Below are 20759 nucleotides of genomic sequence, written 5' to 3' on the forward strand. Positions count from 1 at the left end.
CAATAGCAGGAACTCTGCAGAGCAGTCGCATATGCTGGGCTTGTTTTCGTAAGGAACAGCTGAAGTGCCAATGACAAAGCTCACGTTGCTCAGACTTTTATCGAAAATGTTTCAGTTTCTGAAAAAATAAAACATTTTATTACATCATTTTTTAGACAATGTTTTTCGCGACGTATATTTGAACAGTCTAATCCAACGATAACATCGCTCCAGCTCATATAACCTCACTGTCCGTCACAGAGGGGGGGAAGGCCAGGATTCTTCGAGTTGTGGAATCGGAGATATTTTGAGTGAACGTACAATTGTGGCACCTAGTGTGTATATGCGTGGGGTTTCTCAGTGTACTTTAGTTTCCTCATCAGTGTAATCGTATAAAATAAAAATCAGATAAAATGTCTAAGCAATTCCCTTATTTTTTTTTTATCTGAGCCCGGTAAAAGGCACAAACCGTATCAAGGGAGCGGGCGAGGGGGGGGGGAGTACAGAAATTCCATAGACCGAATTCGGAACTCGGTGTTACTGGGTTCTGGGAAGGGAGAGAAGGTTGGGCTCTCGCTTCCCCACTCACGCAGTAGGGACTGCGAGCAGGGGGAGCGTCGGAAGGGGAAACGGGATGCGCGGTGGGGGTGGTCTAAGCAACATCTTGAGAAAAGTTTTCCCGAGACCCGTCGAGGCATTCCTGTATGAATTTAAAGAATAAAGATAATTAATTCATCGACGTGGATGCTGCTGTGATGTACTGGTTAGCACACTGGACACTGGAGTTATCCAGCAGTGCAAACAAATGGGCAAGTTTCTTAGATCCTCCTGCCTTGGACCATCCAGGAGTATAAGACGTCTGGCCAGCATGGAGGACTCTCGTGCAGAAGTGCTTCACTAATTTTCAGAGTAGGGGGGCCCACTTTTGCCATTAAGATATCCGTGTGAGGAGCCACCACACATTTGAAACCATCGGGGTTTGATAGCACGATGATGGGGGGACCGCACTAGAGGCCACCAGGGTCCGCCAGTGGCCCGCGGGTCTTGCATTGAAGAACACCGTCTCAAGAGGCCCTCTCCAGAGCTCACTCTAGCGTTACGAGCAAGCATTTTCAGGGCTGCACATTTACCTTTAAAAAACCAAAAAACATCTTTACCAATCTGAGAGCGCCGCCCGTCTCGTGTGCCATTTCAGGCCCTTCTGGAGTTCCTGAGGCGAGTGTGCGAGAACGAGCGGGAAAACCGAATGAGCCTGCGCAACGTCGCCATGGTGATGGCACCAAATCTGTTCCTGCCGCGGGGGCATCAGAGAGGGGGGGGGCAGACCTCGGACCAGCGGCACGTGATGCAGGCCGGCGCCGGCATCGTGGGCGTCACGAGGCTCCTCATCAAGCACCAGGACCTGCTGTGGACCGTGAGTGCGGATGCTGGCCACCTTCTGAGTTACACACAGGCACCGGTGGTCATATCGTTGGGTTGGGTGAGTGGGCGGGGGAAGATTAATATCTCACAATTCTCCAAAAAAGTAATTTCCTGCTCAAATGAGCACAGGGGCTGTGCGCATATCCTTAGCCACTCGAGTAAAATAAATGGTTTGCGCAGTTGATTTAGATTTTTTTTTTTATGAGCCTGGTGACCCGAGTTAGATTCCTGACCAGTTAACTGGTAATTAATATCTGAAGCCGACTTAAGCAACACCTTAACCAATGTGCACTGATCGGCGCGGTGCAATAAGGTCAAGTGTAGGGAGGCCTTCATCCATCAGTTGTTTGGTAAAGGGATGAAAAAAATGTCAAATAAGCTGCAAAGGAGGGAAACGGCAAGATCAGCGAGACAGAGGTGGATGTATAATGTCGTCGCAGTGATGGAAGCAGAGAGAACAGTGAAGGCAAAACATGTAAAGATGTCGATGAGGATGCGGACAGTGAGTGGGTAGGCATAAAAGGCCGATGCCATTAAACGATGTCCACTCCCCCTACTTGTGAAAGTTTTCACTGACCGTAGCGTTGACGATCTTCTCACCCGTGTCCGCCAGGTGCCTGCGTTCCTGTTGCGGCAAATTCGCGATGTGTACGAAGCCCAGAAACGAAAGCCGGTGCGGGAGAAGAGCATGAGGAAGCTGCTGAAGAAGGGGAGCAGTGAAAAGGAGAGGCAGCCACAAGACCGTCAACCTCGAGAGGTAAGAAGATCCGACCGTGTCCGTCCAATGCTCGCCTAGTTGCGTTGGCTTCCGGTTGCCAAACGACAACATTCTAAGGCCGTGCTCATTGCACGCAAAGCGCTTGTTACGAATGAGCCACGCTGCCTTGCTGATCTTGTCGAGGAGCGTAAACCATCACGTGAACTCCGGTCATTCTCGCAATAGCAGCTTTTGGCTGGCCATCAAACAAAGACGGTCACTGCGTCACACGCTTTCAGATGCGCTTCTGCGGCCGTCTGGAATGCTCCTCCTTCCGATATTAGGAAGCCACTGGAGCTATGAACTTTTAAATCTAGATTGAAAACTAATTTCTTTAGAACTGCTTTTCGTGTTTAGTTTGTTGTCCTTCCCCCCACACCTGATTAGCACGGTTGGATACGTACGGTGCGAAAGATGCTCAACATACATACTTCTGCCAATCTTCATCTCCACTGGGTTGTCGTCGGTGTTGAGTTGTCGAGCGCAAGTTGTTTGCTGTTGGGGGGAGTGTTGATGGAGCGGCATACAAATCTACTGTCGTGTCTCCAGCTTCCAAGTCAAATGTGGGAGACAAAATTCACGTCGTGGAAGCGAACACAACAAGCCACTTTCACGTTTACACCATTGGAACCTCATTTGCCAGTAAAAAATATGATAATTGGTTTTTTACCCTTCTATCTGGCAATAAAACTGACACCTTTTTTACAAGGAGTCATGTTTGCATAGACCACAATACCTGCAGCCATAATGCAAACAAAAAACATAACTGATAATGTATGCACTGTCCTTGAAGTTGATTGGTCCACACCCGAGACAGCTTTCCTTAGAGCCTAGTCTCACATGGGTTGGACCAGATGACGCCAAAAGGCGCACTGCATACATTATCAGAGTTAAGTTTTTTGTTTGCATTATGGCTGCAGGTATTGTGGTCTATGCAAACATGACTCCTTGTAAAAAAGGTGTCAGTTTTGTTGCCAGATAGAAGGGTAAAAAACCAATTATCACTTTCACGTTGTTAACATTGTAATCTAACAGAACGATAATAACGTCTTCAGAAAGATAAAACAAAATCTCACCAAATGGCCACGATGATAAGGGTCTCGTTAAGTTTACAGCACGGCGCTCACCTTTTTCGCGTGTGTGTGTGTCTCTCCTTTCGTATCGTCACCGGCAGACAATCCACTCGGAGGTGCCCGAGGGCATCATCCGCGTTCAGGCACCGCGGTTGCTCAAGGTCTCCATGGCGATACAACTGACCGAGCAGATTACTGCGGGTGACATAGTGGAACGCTTCCAAAGCAACCTGTCACATGCCAGGTGCGACCACAGCCGAACAGTGGGGTCAGCTGCGTGGGAGTTGAGAACTATGTTGTCTCGTATGCAGTTACGCAGGCACACGCGTTCCACGTGGCCACTCGCAGTGGCTTTTTGCCGTTTCTGGAGGAACCCCGAGGGCATGGGTTCAGCCTCCTGGCTCCGCTAAAATTGCGTTTGGCCAGGAGACATGCATACGTATGTACTTATATCTACCTACTGTGACCAAATCACCTATAATGCGGCCGAATCCATTAGACCTCAAAAGCCCAACAGGCATGAGTGTGGACAGTGCTTTGATGGACAAACTTTGTGCACAAACAAAATGCTGCAGGAACCCCGAAGGTCAAACTGGTCCTGCTCTCAATTACATAGGTCCGGAAGTCCAATGGGCTGACTCTTTAAATATTGAATATGTTCACGACATGTCCATACACATGCGCAAGGATGAACACGTACTTATACAAAGTTTACATTTTAAGTACAAGTGAAGCAAAATCTTAAACAGTTTTCTTTTTAACTACCGTGTTTTTTTCCCGTGCAAATTCAAACGACGTAGGCTTGGTGGCCAAGAGTCTCGATTATGGCTCGATTGTCTGGTCAAACTCTGAACAGACTATTTTCTGTTTAACACGTGGGAGGCTTTCGCGACCAATATCATCCATAATTGACGTTTTTGGGTTAGATCGCGTAAATGTATAAATGTGTCGTACTCAGATTGTAAATGTTGTGGCTTGGCTCTCCAACACATCGGTGTGCTGTAGTAGTGACGAATTGGCCACGTTCTGTTTACGTGACAACCCTTACTAGTTGGCTGTGTCGGGTGGTGGCGGGTTTTAACGACACATTTATATATTTACGCGATCTAACCAAAAACCTCTATTTTCTGCTCTATTTATTTAGACGTAAAGGTAGGCAGTATTCTGCGACAATTCTACGGCAAACAACATTGTTTAGCCCATTGACAAATCATAATAATGTTTTTTTTAGTTTAGATTCCAAACCAATTGTAAATTCACAACCATTTTATCGATTTATATGAGCACAACATTTCTGTTAGAAGGAACTGAACTTCATCTATTCCCACAATGAGGATAATTCAAGAAATGAGTCAAGAACTTATCTGACCTTGTGGTTTTTTCCCCCCGCGATAAACCAATGATAATGGCGTGTGTGTGTGTGTGTCCGTGTCCCATGGTGCCAGCAATGGAGCCCGGCAAGAGTCGGACATAGAAGAGCATCGTCTGTACGAAGTTGGTGGAAACATAGGTGAACCTCATCGCACCCTCCACGACGTCACATGATTTTGACGATTTAAAGCTTTCGTGACTGCAGGGATTCATCTTCTTGGTTTTTTCGGTAAAGTCACGTAGAATGGAATTTTTTTTTTTAATTCTCACGACGTTTCGGCCACAACGCAAGGACGGCTGCTTGCGTTGTGGCCGAAACGTCGTGAGAATTATTTTATTATGTTTTTTTTTTTATTTCCATTCTACGTGACTTTACCGAAAGAACCAAGAAGATGATTTTGACGTTTAACACGTAGTAGGCTTTCGCGACCAATATCATCCATAGTAGAGGTTTTTGGGTTAGATCGCGTAAATATATGTCGTTGAAAAAGGGTTGTCACGTAAACAGCACATGCCAGTTTGTCACTAGCACGCCGGTGTGTTGGCGAGCCAAGCCACAACATTTACAACCTGAGTATGACGTTTCGCCAGTAATTACAACCAGCTTCATCAGGCGACAGCTAGATTTGTTCATGCACTCTTTTCAATTCTTTGGCACGCGTTTTATTCTTTTGTATGCAGCATATAAGAAACATTGTGCGATTCAAATTGCTGTTTCACTGAAACTCTTTATTATTTAAGGATACCTTTATGGATGCCGTGCATATTTAATATCATGTGTTTACTAGATAAGCTCATAATAGAATGTACTCTGAAGTGTACATTCACAACATGTACACATAATCCACATTACACGTGAACTGCACTCTTAATTAGTCATAGCAACGATGCTGTTGTGTCGTAATGGTTAGCACAATTGGGTTTGCGATATGGAGGTCGCCAATTTGGTCTCCCTGCGTTGCAGTTGATAATAATGAGCAAGTTTCTTGACGCACGCTCACCTGTCCACCGGGCAGTATAAATGCGTACACCAGTCGATCGCCAGGTTGCCTGTGGTGGGGAAAAGTCTGGGTGCTCCCATCTCTTCCAAGGACGTCTGACCGGCGTGGAAGAGCAGCCCAAATCCCGCTTGGCGGGGAGCCCTTAATGTCTCTCTCTCGCCGAGGCCATTTCGCTAGCGGTGGCGTGAGAAAGAAATTGCAGGGCTGCACCTTTACTCGCCAAGTCAAGAGTTTGTTTTGATGCGCGTGCACAAATAAATTGTGAAGCGCGGGGCTGTCTGCAACAGAGCCTGTGTGGGATCTACAGTAAAATGCATCCTCTCCACCCCCCCCCCTCGTTTCCCCATGGTTGTCATCATTTCCAACTGTGCCGGCCACGCAGGCGAGCGCCGTTTGGACAACCAGACCTGCATGCTGGCGCTGTACCGTGTGAACCCGCATGCCGAGTGGGTCATCAAGCCGCGGGGGCTGCCCGCCGCGCCAAATGCCGTCTGTTGACCAGGCGGCCGCTCGTGTATCTTGGACTGCTCATGGGGGCCTCGCGCATCAGACGATCGCTCAGGAGGCACGGGGGAGCACCACGGAGGGCGCAGGCGCTGCTACGCACAACTTGCCGTGCTGAAGCAAACATTGGCCCGTGATGTGTATATAGAAGAAATACAGACACTCGTGAACATGTTCCTGTTTTTTTGCTAAGTGCTGGGGTAAAGTTGTACGTCTTTCAACAGCATTGACAAAGAGCAACGGTGATTTATGCATTTTTTTAATGTTTTTTTTAAGCACTGCAAGGGAAGAACACTACAAGTTACTACGACAATCACTATTATTTAAATGTAGTTTAATTCGTAATTTGTTTTTTCTCATTTGCTCTGTGACAAAGCATTTGAACCTTTATAGCTCCGTGCACAGCACTGACAGGTTCCACGTTTGAAGGAGTTACACTTCACCTCATCATGTGTTGAAACAAGCAGAATGTTTTGGTAGTAAATGACTGCATATAAAATATGAGGATAGTGCACTTCAAGGCTTGCAGGTACTGGGACTTGGAAGAAAGATGTTTTGAACGAATGGGGAGTGCCAACCCTACACATGGCCGGAAGAGAAATGCTCCAAAGGATGCAACCGAAAACAAATCATGAGCAGTGATACCACTTCTGTACATACACTAAGACGGATATCCAAGCTATCAAGGATACAGAAAGACAATGGACATTTCCTGTTTTGAATTGTACTCGCGTGGAAGTACAATGAGCGTATTACGAAGTGCATGTCTTGCCAAAGGATTTATTTTATATGCATCTAAGTATTCTACCAAACCAGTATGATTAGTTTTTTAAAGAATTTGCTGTGGAAGTAACTGATAAAAAAGGAAATCTATTGAAGATAACCACTGCCAGTTAACGCTGTTTGGGTTGACACTCAGTACCAATGCAATCGTGTTCCGTTAATCATTGTGGGAGGTGGTGCGGTCATGCGAACGCTACCTTTTCTTGAAATACGATGGGAATTAAGCACTCGACATGTGAAGGAAAAAACACATCGCATCCATACGCCGATCATACGTGCTCCTCTGCAGTTGTGCACAGCTGTGCGTGGAAAAACTTCATTTAGCAGTCCACTGCTGGATGAAAGTTCCCCTCCCCCCCACGGTGTTGGTAGTAGGGGGTTTTGGAGGTCGGGAGAGGGGGCGGAGGGTACCGGCTCAGATATCGCTCAACACTGATGGTGGCCAGGGCTGGGAATTGAACTCTGCTTTTTGTGTTCTCAGCGCAGTGTGCCAAGCACTGCACCCCCCCCCCTCCACGCATAGTAACGACTGACTTGGTCTTATGTGTGCCAAGGGCATTGCATTAAGACCCACGCTAATGTTCTTGGAAAAATACCACCAGGAGCTGGCTTCAATTTGAAGAGTGCACTACCATTACAAGAGGTCTGGTTCAACAGGAACAGGCAAGTGGAGTTACATTATGATGGCATATGCTGCAACACAACCACTAACTGACAATGTGTTGTTGGCTTTTGTCAGTTTTGAAAAAGAAAAGCATAATAGTTGTGTAACAGTAGTTTATATGATACGCGTCTCAGTGCAGTAAGTTAAGCTATTTTAAACACGTAACCATTTTAGAGTGTAGGTGTGTAGTCATCTTTTATTTGGGGAACATTTTGTAAAAAAACAAACTAAAACATTAAAGTGTAATGTGAAAAGGTGAAGGCATGTACGGCCATATGCAACGGGTCTGCGCATAACAAAATCATTAGTGCGTTGAATTCGTGACAAGATGGTGTTTATTGACTAAATATGAAACTTGGTAACTAAAAGTAAAAAAACAAACCCCATAACGCACACACACAGGAGATATGAAGTGTAACAGTTCCATTTTGTTTGTAAAACACTGTTTAACAATGCACCTAAAAATGAAGGCTTCACAGAATATTGCGTTCAAGTCGTGATTATTTTGCACGTTAAAAGCACTGTTAAACTAGTTAAGAAATAGCACCTTTCTCATAAACATTAAACATTCGAGTTGTAATGCACAATTAAAATGTGGCAATTTAAAACCACTGAAAAAAACCATCAGTATGGCTCGTAGCTCGAATATATGTTAAAAAAAATTGGCTCAACATAAAAAATGGCACACGTGTGCAGAGTTTAAACTTCCCACACAATACTTGCACGTGAAGGATATGCATTGTAGGTTTAGACTTCTCAACATGGACCAAATCAATATATGAGCACCATACACAGCACGTGCAGATCGGCCTGTTGAATGTCCCATTATTGTATTGTCCACCCACGAGTCTTAGATATTGTGCTGTGATCGTATATCCACACGAAGGTGTTGTCTTTTTGCAAACATTTCCTAATTTGTCACCTGTTTCAGAGCCAATAAAATAGTAAGACGTATGGAGGCATCTATACATTGTATTAAAAGAAGACAACATACACTTGTTAATGTGTGCGCGAAGAGAAAGTACGAAACATTAAATTGTCAATCGCTGTTCATCCGTGATGTATTCTTATTTTGATCGTTCATTTCACAATGTTCTCAAACAATATAAAAATGTTGTCGCTACAGATAGTCGACCGGCAGATCTTGTGAGGTGGGTTAAAGTATATGGGCACTCCCACCTCTTCCCAGATGTCTGGTCGGTGTGGAAGAGTAGGCCAAACACCCTGGAGGAGGGGCTCTAGAGCTCCCCCTAGCACGGGCCTTTTCATCAGCAGTAGCTTCAAGAGCCGAATGGCTCACAGGGCTATACCAAATAAATGGATGAAACTGAAACTGAAAGCTTCAGCGATTGCAGGACTGCATCTTCGCCTCCAGTTTGATAAAAAAAAAATTGTGACTGCTGGCAGCCGTACTGCCAAACACAACATTGGAATTGGGAACACGATAGATGCTGCAATTTGAACACGAGTTTTGGTGAAAATATTTGTATTCCAAATGGTTCAATTATTTAAATGTATTAAATATTTTTTTGCAGATTTGCCTATAACAAGTTAATTTGATTCCAATGTTGCATAATGTACCATTACAACCGTTTAGAAACTTTAGCGCAAATGCCATGGCATTGCATGTGATACTGTTAGCTGCATCACTTCATAATAATAATAGCAATGGTGCTACTATGGGGCAGCTTCTGTGATCGTAGAACACTGGACCGTCCATTTCCAAAACAATACGTCATTGTGCAGGAACCTCTATCTGACTTTAAATAACAGTGTAATATAGTCTGCCAATTGGCAGCTTGAGTATGGTGGGATTAAGTTGTTCTACCCGAAATGTGAAAGATGAGACTTATAACACCTCCTGATGACACATTCCATCCAGATACATAATCTTTGAGCACTGAATTGAGGTCGCGCCTTTGCTGCAGGATACTATGGTACCATTTCAATTGGAGACGCCAGGTCTGAATGTGAAATTCAGCCAATACTGATAAGAAGGTTGACCAATAAATACCACGAGCAGTGTCACAGCAAATTGCTATAGGAGGCTGCAGGTGCTGTAAAACAAGTGTCAGTGCATTCTGGAGATGCTACAGTGTTCTGTGGACACGTGTGAATACTGTCATGTTTTTTTTTACAATGTATTATTAAAAGGTTAAAAGAACACAAAAGAGGCAGTATGGAATGGCTGTCAGATTTCACTGCTGCTGAGCAAATGAGACCGAGTAGATGATTATTTTCTATAACTATGCGAGCTGTGATGGTCTACATTACTGTGCATGTGTATTAATTAATGCTACTGCATTGCAAAACAAAAATAACCTCTTGTCCTATAAAAAAAATAATTCCATAATATTCCAGTACAATTGTAAATACATCACCCGTAAGCAGGGTAAATGAACCCTCTTTGTATAAAACAATTAAAACGTTATTTTGTTTATTATGGGATTGTTTTAGAGCACCAAAACTTATTTTATTCTATGCTACATGATGCATTAGAGGTGGGTGTCGATTAAGAGCAAAATCTAAATTGAGTGAGATAATTTAGGAAACGGTTGGTTTTTCAGGCGTTATTAAATAGATCCAATCCATTTTCTCGACGAGTTTTCCCAGAAACAACCACCATCAAGCTTAATTTTGAACTTGTTTTTAAATAAAATGGATTGTTAAAAAAAACACGTAGCTGGGCTAGCATACATGCCCCACAGCCAGTCCACTTGCCTAGCTTTGAGCCGGACAGGCATGAGGCAGAACGCCCATCATGTCCGAGGCTTCTCCCAGGTGAATTTGCGGCTGGATTTGGTGGCTCTTCATGAAGCGAAGATTGCGAATGCAGCCTCGGAACGGCACTTGGGTGGTAAGTGCATGCTGCTTCACTCCCTCTGCATTAGACAAGATATCAAGGTACATGTAAGTAAATCAAACAAACTGGAAATGTTTACACGAAACATGTAAAGTATGCTGTCATTTGACGTTAAATGTACGCAACCAATGATTTTGCAGCAGTGTAGAATCACAGGCGAGGATGTGCGGATGCATAAATTAGAATGTAGTGGGTTCTATCTTCAGTTTTCTAGAGGAGGCTGTCTCAGCAGTGGCATGAGCAAGAAATTTCAGGGCTGAAACTTTACAGATTAATTTTCATTTACGATGTGTGGGTGGCATGCAGTGAGCGCAAATGTTGCTTTCCATACAAAATCGTTCACTCATGGTTCTATTGACCTGGGGTCAGGCATTCAAAAGGCACAGCAGCCAATACAAACTGTCAAACGTTTAAACATTGCAGGTCGTTGTATTTTCCAGGTAGTTATCGTGGAAGCAGAATTTTTTTTTTCACATAACGTGCGCACTCAGTTGAAATAACAACACCTGTGCTCCATTAACTATTAAAAGAGAAAACAGAAAACTCAAAACAAACAAAAAAATCTGGGCCCATGGCGGTGGACCACCTGTGCCCCCCCCCACGTACCTCGGAAGCCGCCAATGTAGACGGGGTCATTCGTGTCGGCCGAGTTGGATTGGTGTGGACTGGCGGCCTCTGTTGCGGCTCCATTCACCTTCAGCACCAGGCGGTTCTTGAGCTTGCTGGCCTCCAAACGGTGCCAGTGGCCATCGCACAAGTGGCCGGCACCGGTGCCAGCGGACCCTGCCTCCGCTGATGCCAGCGGGGAGAGCTCGGCTGAGAAGCGGCCGGCTCCGTTGTCTGCGTGGAATAGCACCTGAAGGACAGGATCATCAAATTGCACATTTCACATTTGCGCCTCGTGCGGCTTTGTGCGAACGAGGTGGCAGGCATTCCTCGTGTAATTATCTTACGTGTCCTTTATCAAAAAATGATGCACGAGAAAACATTCACTTCATTCGACGCTTTTTTTTCTCCAAACAGCAACAAAGCCTGGAGCGTTTAAGCTTATTCTGCCAAGGCAGTGGCCAGAGCAGGTGGCCGGCCCAATTTGGACGGATGCTTGGCAGATAATTATTTAAAGTGCCTGGATAAATGCCAGGCATTGAAATAGAAGCCCTCCACACCCCACATCGCCAGCACAACCAACAACCACCAACCCCACCCCCGCAATCCAAACACCCAATCCACTGAACTAAGCCTGGCACATTCATCACAAGGCCACAGGGCTGATCACACACAGCAGTGACTTAGAGCTAATTAAATTTGGACTGGATTGTTCATTATTTTTCTCGACTCTAAAAAATTAACCCGTAAAAACAAAGTTTTTCACTATAAATCCTTTATATGCGTGGCGGATAGAGTCCTCTCGTCCTCTGGCTTGAGATGGCTGCCACCTATGGGTCAGATGATTGTCTGGCAGCATGAAGCAATTGGTAATTAAATATTTAAAACATTTTTCCTAAACAGTGTAAAATTTTGGAAAAAATTTTTCACGAAAATTAATTGTCACGCACAACGAGTCTGTGTGCAAAATGTCAGCTCGATTGGATCACGGGAAGTGGGTTAAAAAACGACCGAAAGATTTGCACGGTCGTAAGCAAGCAAGCACGCAAGCACGCAAGCACGCAAGCAAGCAAGCGAACTTAATATAAAGGATTTAAAAAGTGGGTTGGCTGCAAATGATATGTTTAATAATTTCAAAAGAAAGCATATGTGCCGCATACTGCCGTTATTTATGTGATGTTTATATATATACACGTGTACACATTAGATGCACTGCATATACAGTAATAATACGTCAACAAACAAAATAGAATACACTCGTGAAAATCCTCCAGCACCTACCCTGCCAATGCTTGTCCCATGTACGCATTCTTTCTTATGATAGCTCAACAAGTGTAATCCGAGTCTGGACATGAGAACAATGCTTGTCTGTTACGTATTAATGATCATAATTTCAAGCCGCTTTGTAGCTCCACTGCAGATGAAGGCATCGTCACACCATGGCGACACATAGGAGTTGTTTAACCATACTTCACCACGTTGTGCAATGCAGGATGGAAAATCGGTGGGGAAATTGCGGGATTGGTTCAGATATAACTCATCACCGATGTGACTGGGAATTTAATTTTGGCCATTAAATTCATCGTGCAGTGCGCTGTTAAATGAATTATTTTGGGTATTTTAACACGATTTGGATTTCTGTAGTGTTTAAACATCACTGTTAATCCATCAAATATAAAACATTCTATTATCGTGACTATGCAGACATCCAAACTGTCGTACCTCCTATCAAGCTTGGCCAGCAGACATGTGGGGTGCAGAGCCCTAATACGGTTGAATCGAATATTAATAATAAGTAGAACACATCTATTGTGGCAGTGAGTGAATGCTAGACTGAGTGAACTCCCTACTCTAAGTTGTGCTCATCTGACAGCGGTGGTAAACAATGCATGAAACAGACAGAACTTGTTCTCTCATGAGAATTAAGCCGTCACTTTTCATTGCAAAATCTACCAAGAGGCAGACGAAACATTTAGAAGCATAAAAGTCTGCACGCACCCATATGTATTACAGAAGTAATAGCAGTGTGCGCTAGTGCAGTGCGCTTGAATATTGCACCACTGCCCCCCTGTGTAATGAACCTGGTGACCTAAGTTCAACTGCTGGCTATGGCTCACATCAGTTTTGGGTGATAGCTGCACTAGTCCTGTGCAACCCCCATCCTCCTCCACCAACACACAGTGACCAGCATGGTGAAGTATGGTCAAACAACCCCAATGACCAAATGGCCAGGGAATGCCTTTATTTCAGGAATAAATGAACAAATGGCTGATGGTCAAAGCTTGAAATTATTTTTGTCGGTACATTTATTTCAAGGATTGGTAAAACAGAGATGAAGTGTAAGTCCGTCGTTAGGTCAGGACGACTTTTTTTTGTTGTCGCGAAGAAACTCATTCTTCATGTGCTTTGTCACCCCAAGTAGGACCCGCTAAATGGCATGCCTCTGAACGATAACGCTATTAGGAAAACCACGTCTCACTTGGACAATGCCGCCTATTGGCATTTATCATCGTTTACAACCTCTGCGAATAATTGCCTGGCGTTCTCACAGGCAGGATTGATCATCTGCAACTTCTGCCGTGGTGTTCAGCACAGATGCCGGAGGGTTTGACGTAGGGCGGGAGAATTGTGTGTCGTTATTTATTTTGTTTAACCAGGCGAGAGCTCAAAAGAGACCGGGATTGTCTCATTTGCAAGAGTCACCTGGGTCACCGAAATGATAAAAAAGGAAGGAAACACGAGAAGAGCGCACAAATGCAGGGAAGAAAGTGGTTTCACCTTTCCAGCGACCAGCTCGATGCCGACGGCATCCATGCGTGGGCTACTGATGGCCAGGAGCACCCCATCCAGCTGGGTCGTCCGGAACTCCAGCGAAATCTCCAGGTCCGTGCCCACGCGGTACCCTCCCGCCGCTGTGCACAAAAGCGAAGGTTAGCACTCATTGTTGCATGCTTGTGTGACATACTTGTGTTCTATTTGTCTCTTATTTTTAGGCTTTTTCGGTAAAGTCACGTAGGTAAAAAATTAAAATTAAGATACAGCTATCGTGCTGTAACGGTTCCACCTGAAGACGGAAGCTTGTGTTGCCTCCGAAACGGCGTGATTTTTATTTTATTTTTATTTTACTTTTATTAATTAAAATTTTTTACCTACGTGACTTTACCGAAAAAACCTAAGAATATGAATCCTTGCAGTCACGAAAGCTTCAAATCTAGAATATTTGTCTCTTGTTGCATAGAAATTTTATTAAATATCCCAAACTCTCTGGAGTAGTTTCACCCCCACCCAACACGGTTTGGTTATTTCACCCACGCACCGCTATTCAGCGAATGCTGCCACGGTGTAATGGTTACACCACGGTTATCATCGATTAGTAGGTCACGTAAAGTGCGGGTAACTCCCGCCCCTTCTAAGATATCTGGCCAGCGTGGAAGAGTAGGCCAAAAATACCCTGTAGCGAAGCTCTCAAGAGCCCCCCCCCCCCCCCCACTAGTTGAGGCCCTTCCGCCAGGAGTGGCTTGATCAAGCAATTGCAGGGCTGCACCTTTACCTTCGTTGCTGTTCAACCCCCTCCCCTGCTTAGCACTTCACTCACTGCCGTCTCAGCTCCTGTACTTGCAAAAACAACTTCACTTAATCCCCACTAGTTACCCACACTCCTCACTCCACTTTCCCCACACCTAGCGCACTGCAGAGTGCCCCGCTCTCTTCCCCCACTGACCCACTCTCGACTCACACATTCCACAACACTCTCACTGGACAGGCAGCCTTGCAATGCATCTCGAATCGACGTCACGGCTGTTCATAGATTAAACGAAATTTCGATTTATTTCCCCCCCCCTCTTCATGCTATTTCCATGGCTATTACTGAATCACCCGTACACACATCCTTGTACAGGCAGACGCACAGAGTTAATTTGCCCCCAAAATTAGAGTATTTTAAACTGAAGACTTATTTATGGGAGCTGTGTTGCCTGCTGCGACAGCACGCAAGCATGTCACAGGTCCACAAGGAAAGGGGAAAACGCACGCGCCATTGCCAATGTTTACACCGGCGAACGTACCTAGCATGGCATATCCCGTTCCCTGAAAGTAAAACCCAGGCTCCACGTTTTGATAGCAGCCCTCCACATGGTTCAGCGAAAACGTAGCTGGACTGAGGCTGTGCTTGGCACCGTTGAGTGAGAAGTCTCTGATGCATCCAGCCAAGCTGTTTGTGACCTGATGGACAATACACACGTTCGTGCAAAGAGTGTCATTCGTACATTTTTTGGGCACGTGAAAATGCGTCGATGCATCGATTCAAATTCTTATGCTCGAAAGTTATTTCTTGCTTAAATGAAGAACTGAGGTGGTGGCCATCTGCTGTTTACATTCCTCGGCCAGTGGTGGAAATTCCTGTTCCTTGCGGTGGGGGTCTCTCTAGAGGTCAACCACCGTTGACTTTTCCACAAGATGGTACTCATCATTCATCCGCGGTCGATAAAATGTGCCGAGTCAACCCAATCCAGGATTTGGACTTGCGTGATGAGTAGATATGTAATAAGGAATTTATTCCAATATATTCTTGCACTCATGATACATGTATCGACTGTGCATCTCCCACCTTTTGGTCTAGAGAGCATTGTTTTGCTTTGCTCAAAATGTCCGATATTCAACGGGGCAAATTTTACACATGCGACAAAGTACTGAAAGGGATATTCCTTTTGTTCTTTGGAGGTTTGATCACGGAGCACGTGCGCATGGGCCTGCCAAAGAAGAAGGCTCCTTCCTTTTCAAGCCGTGAGCTTCACTACCCACCACCACCGCCACCACGTGTGCTTCAATCCCACGCCGAAGGCCAAACGTACGTTGCCCAGTCTCTTGATGCCGGGTGCACCAGCAGGGGCCCCGCCGAGGTAAAGCCTCTTCTCCACTTCCAGGCTGGAGCTGCCGCTGGGCAGCTTGGTGGTGGCGCGCTGCCGGGTGTCCACGCTCAGATCCACCTTGCGCTTTCCACGCTCGACCCTCAACTGCACGCACAAAGACAAAGGTCGCCCCGTGTAGCCTTAGCAGTGTCGGGGCAAGTGCTGTTCAGTGAGCGCCTATTAAGGCCGGCATGGCACGCGAGGGGGTAGGTGGCCAGCAGCATGCCCGGCCGTCTTTGTCTCCCTCACGGCAATGTTTGCACATCACACCAGGTACTCATTTGAGGCTGAGCCAAGTTCAGCTAACCATCACTGGTGTTGACCATGAGTGGGAATATAACTCGGGTCGCCTGGTTAGTAGCGCAGTGCGCTAACCACTGCGCCGCCGCTCCCCACCAACAAGCACGCACACACAGGCAAGAGCAGAGCCACGGTTCAGAAAATCGCCTCGTTCGTTGTTACATCGTGATCATCGTCGTTAGTGGCCTGTGTAGCTATCGATCGTGCGGTTGAAAGCACCTGCACCCGTGGCCCACGCTCCACCGTGTCTCCGTTCAGAGTGATATTCCAAACCTACGTGCGAGTTTTATATGTTTGTATGTATATGTGTATTTTGACCGTATTTCTCACCGTACGTAGCCAACCATGATAATTGGAGGTGCGGAGTGAAGGACAACAAACTGAACACAAGAAGCAGTTCTAAAGAAGTGAGTTTTCAATCTACATTTATTTACTGTTTATTCACACGTGTCCAGTGTGATATTTGCAACCCAGAGCTCCCTTGAAGATGTTTTTCCATCTCCGTAGACTCTCTCACAGGTCCAGGATTACTCAGTTACTTGTGTGTGTATATATACATACACACCAACAGTTTTATTTATTTAAAAAAAAATAATCCCCTTAAAGCACTTTTGAGAAACTGCAATGATCCCATTTTCAAGATTAATCTTGTGGGGAGGATATATTTTTGAGTGGAAATTTCTGTATATGATAAAAGGGAATTTATTTACTTTTTCAAAATAATCTACGATCAGTTTATACATTACTCGCTAAGCCACACGGATCAATAACCTCCATTATTGAAGCTCAAACAGAATATAAGACTCTTGCAATGTGCCTTCTCAAGCCCTCATAACATTTAAACAAAAACACTTGAAACGGGTGCACACCACTCGCTCGCTGAAGGAAATTAATGAGTGCATTTTTCTCTTTTACGCTAAATGCGTTGGTAATTTTACAAGTGTGTGTTAACAAAAAAAAACACGCGAAAAAAGATTATTGCAGCACTGACCGTATGCCAAGTTCCGTCGTTGATTAGTTGTGCCGCCGTGACCTTAATGACCCCTTTGCCCAAGTCAAAGGTGAACTGCGGGCGTCCACCAATCAGCTGCAACGCTGCGAGGTTGTTTGCACTCCCCATGTAGAGCACCAGCCCATCGCTCGCCAGTGTGCGCACGCTCAGCTGCAGCGCGAGCCTACGCACACGCCGTCGCGCACCCCAAACAGAGCAAGCCTTTCCCACGGCAACCTACACTATCGGTGGAAGGGAGAGACTACATTTGTACGAAAAACTAAAATACGCAAATTATCGGCGTGCACGTTGTCACAACTCATTTCCGAGAATGATCTGGTGGGTGCAAGAAAATCGTAATACGACGTCAACTTCGATGGTCTGCGAAGAAAAATTGTGCAGGTTTTCTGTGAAGGCTACTTTAGTTTTTTGAATGGTGGCAGGAAAAATTGCTGTTACACGAATGTAATGATTTAGGGCTTTGTAGTGCACCAACAACACAACCCCATTGTACACACAGGGCTGTTGTGCGGAGACAAAGGGGCTGACCTGCGTTTCACCGTGTCCCTGTCGAAGGTCAGAACGGCATGGCTGTCCTTCTTCAGGCCGAATTGCAGACTGTTGGCTTCGAGAGAAGCCGCAGCTTCGACAGCGCACCGCACCGGCATCTGGAAGAGACGCCCATGCATCGATGGAAATGACCTTGATTACCCCAGCAAAGCCTCGCCGGGTCTCGCGACACCTTTATCAATTCCGATGCTGTACTTGGATCCCACATTGAAATGTTTAATATATAAATTCATTATTTGGTGATTCCGCATTGGCAGTGTTGATACACAGCCAAAATAAACAAAAAAACCTCACATTCAAAAATTACACTGCCTCTTACATGGGAAAAACATATACCATAGCCGATTCTTTGCGCAATGACCCTTCGTCATAGCACATGGAAAGTATAATTTTTGAAATTCATTTGTTATTTCACAGTAAAATAATAGTCATAATTTCCAGCCGTTTTTCAATGAATTACTGGCTGAAAACCACATTCTGTGTCGGTTATGGAGATGTCGGGCTATGCAGTACTTCACCACACTGGTCAGTGTGGTTTGGTGAAGGGAGGGGGGCCCTTTACCAATTCAGATATCATTTGCCACCGATGTTAGCTGTGGCTGGGAAGCAAACTCAGATTAGGTGGATTCATATATTCATAGTGTAGCTCACTAATGCATTACCACTCCACTCTATTTACATAATAGTACTTATCTCTCAAATGCTATTGATGTAGTGGAGTGCTTGATTTATTGCATATTGCATCAGCATTTATGTTAAAGTATTTCTGGTTATTAGCTTTCTAATTAGTGTTCATATTAAACATGAAACGCTGCAAAACAAAGCTTGGTATTTTGGATGGTAATTTTAATTAAAATGTTACTTCCACGCATTACTATAATAAAATGCTAATTGTTAATTCCCATACCACAAATAGCAGAATAATATATTCTAGCTGGCTCGTGCAGATTTAATGTGCTCAGAAGATGTACGTATTTAACTTGGTTTTGACTAATATATAAACCACAATGAGGACTAATTTTGTAACATTATATGTCATACGTTAATAACAAGGCAATGGAAACGCAAAGTCTGAAGACACATGCCGTGCACAGTGAGTGGGAGCATGCTCCAAGGGCTGCACAAATAAACTTCAATTTCTAAACACAAACACGTTCCACTTAGTAATTGCCTAGTCGAGGGCACATTAAAGATAAAACAACAACAGTGTTTCTTTTAACTTTGCTTACATGGTAATCAGCCATTAATTCGCTTCATTCGAACACTTCAGAGTTTTACTTTGGGAATTAGCACATATAAAAATACTGCGCTTAACGTTGTGAAGCTCAGTGTGATCTTTGAAGCTGTTCACTCAATGCAAGAGTTGTTTGTTGAGCTCAACGACTGATCTTAATTGTCACATGACCTTCCAACAGTCATTGTCTGCGTGCTTCTAATGAGACAATTGCCTATATTATTGTCATCCCTGTAGCTGCAGGAGGTTGCTCACAGCTCAACTAGGGCTGCAGAAACCCTGTCGGTGTCTCATTCACACTCTGTTCAACCACCACACTGCAAGCAGAAACTATTATTTTCTGCCTCGTTGCTCACACTTCTCGACTGTGAATTTCCCTATTTTTGCCAAGTTCCGATAGCCACGTCGACTTAAAGAAACAATCGGATCCTCATCTTTCACGCCTTTTGCAGTGCCGTTTGTCGCAGCGCGCTCGGCTGTTTTATGGCCTCCAGGACAAACTTTTCGAATGCACGGCGCGTGCACGACCAATGGACTGATTTCGGCGTACTTGAGCTGTGGTGGTGGCGGGCTTGTTTGGAGCAGCATGAGGAGGAGGAGTGGGTAAGCCTCTGCCGGGCTGGGGCCTGTTCAGCGCAGGGACCACTACCGCCCGCCCGGAGCCCCCCCCGGCCTTCCTCCCAGTGGGCTGCATCGTCGCCCTCCACTGTGGCTCCGATGTCCGACACCGCCCGATGTCCACGTTGTCGAAGTTCAGAGAGTGGGCAAAGTCTTGCAGCCTGCATGACGCCCAAGATGGGGGGAGGGGGGGGAAACGGGAGCTGCGATGATCGCGCCGTTGCTGCTGCTGCTGCTTTGGCCACGGTTGTGTGCTGTCGTGAGCAGCTGCGCACATTTGGACCGGGAGAAAAAGTATCGTGGCCTTTCCTCCCCGGGGAGCTTAAGTAGCCATGCAACGAGGCTACATCACTCCTACCTTATCTCCCCCACCCCCCCCAACCAACCCTTTCTCGTGCTCCACGCCTCCGCAGTTAATCACGTTCTCAGGAAAGGTCTGCACTGTTACAGCGATGCATAACAATGCACGTTCGGGGCGTTTGTCAGATTATTTGCGGTGTTACTTTTTCGAGCTTTTAAAGGGTAAATGAGCAACCCCTCCCCCACCCCCCACTGCCCCCCCCACCACCACTGCCCCCCAAAAAAGTGTACGTTCAGAAGAAAAATAATGTAATCATAATGTAAACTGCAAGTGGTATTTCCGAATAACCACACCACAATGGATGCCAAGGCGATTGAACGTAAACACAGTGCACATTAAACGTTACGCGCATTGCCCACCCTTGACAATAAAAACCAACGTGAACATAAGAAACCCATCATTCAAATCCATCAGGAGCCAAATATTGTTTACTGCAGCCGTTTGGGTTAAAAACGCGCAGCTTTTTCAATTATTTACGCACACCACTTCCGCAAGAAGGGCCTCCCCCTATGAGTGGGAGCTCTTAGAGAGAGCCTCATCACAGGGCATTTGGCCTCATCTTCCACGCTGGCGAAACGTCTTGGAAGGGGTTGGAGTACCCACACTTTACCCCACCAACGTGACCTGCCGATCAACTAACTGTGCTTGATGGGTGGACCCGTGCGCTGCTGGGTGGGGGCATTAAAAAAACAATACCGTTGTTTCAATCCCTTTGCTGGGATATTGAACCGGTGACCTCTGGATTGCAAGTCCAG

At 45.4% G+C, this 20759-nt stretch overlaps 2 protein-coding genes across 6 annotated transcripts in view; one reads left to right on the forward strand and one right to left on the reverse strand.

Annotated features, from left to right (window-relative positions):
* Positions 1–9231, forward strand: part of LOC144931696 (rho GTPase-activating protein 18-like) — a 44821-nt gene extending 35590 nt beyond the window's left edge. For 3 of the 4 annotated variants that reach the window (XM_078855869.1, XM_078855868.1, XM_078855870.1), the window contains exons 11-15: positions 1175–1393; positions 2015–2158; positions 3333–3475; positions 4677–4741; positions 5986–9231. In XM_078855869.1, coding sequence (XP_078711995.1) covers positions 1175–1393; positions 2015–2158; positions 3333–3475; positions 4677–4741; positions 5986–6101 — 687 coding nt within the window. In that variant the 3' untranslated portion in view covers positions 6102–9231. Of the gene's footprint in view, positions 1–1174; positions 1394–2014; positions 2159–3332; positions 3476–4676; positions 4742–5985 lie in introns of those variants that run through there. The other variant, XM_078855871.1, reaches the window with a different exon arrangement.
* Positions 9232–9615: 384 nt separating this feature from the next.
* LOC144931695 (laminin subunit alpha-1-like) overlaps positions 9616–20759 on the reverse strand; it is a 140053-nt gene continuing 128909 nt past the window's right edge. For both annotated transcript variants that reach the window (XM_078855867.1, XM_078855866.1), the window contains exons 56-63: positions 19576–19804; positions 17771–17889; positions 17222–17405; positions 15874–16035; positions 15088–15244; positions 13802–13935; positions 11024–11273; positions 9616–10436 (exon numbers count right to left, since the gene is read on the reverse strand). In XM_078855867.1, the coding sequence (XP_078711993.1) occupies positions 10276–10436; positions 11024–11273; positions 13802–13935; positions 15088–15244; positions 15874–16035; positions 17222–17405; positions 17771–17889; positions 19576–19804 (1396 nt within the window). In that variant the 3' untranslated portion in view covers positions 9616–10275. The remainder of the gene's footprint in view (positions 10437–11023; positions 11274–13801; positions 13936–15087; positions 15245–15873; positions 16036–17221; positions 17406–17770; positions 17890–19575; positions 19805–20759) is intronic.

This window comes from Lampetra fluviatilis, chromosome 4, assembly GCF_964198595.1.
Source record: "Lampetra fluviatilis chromosome 4, kcLamFluv1.1, whole genome shotgun sequence".
Taxonomy (NCBI): Eukaryota; Metazoa; Chordata; class Hyperoartia; order Petromyzontiformes; family Petromyzontidae; genus Lampetra; species Lampetra fluviatilis.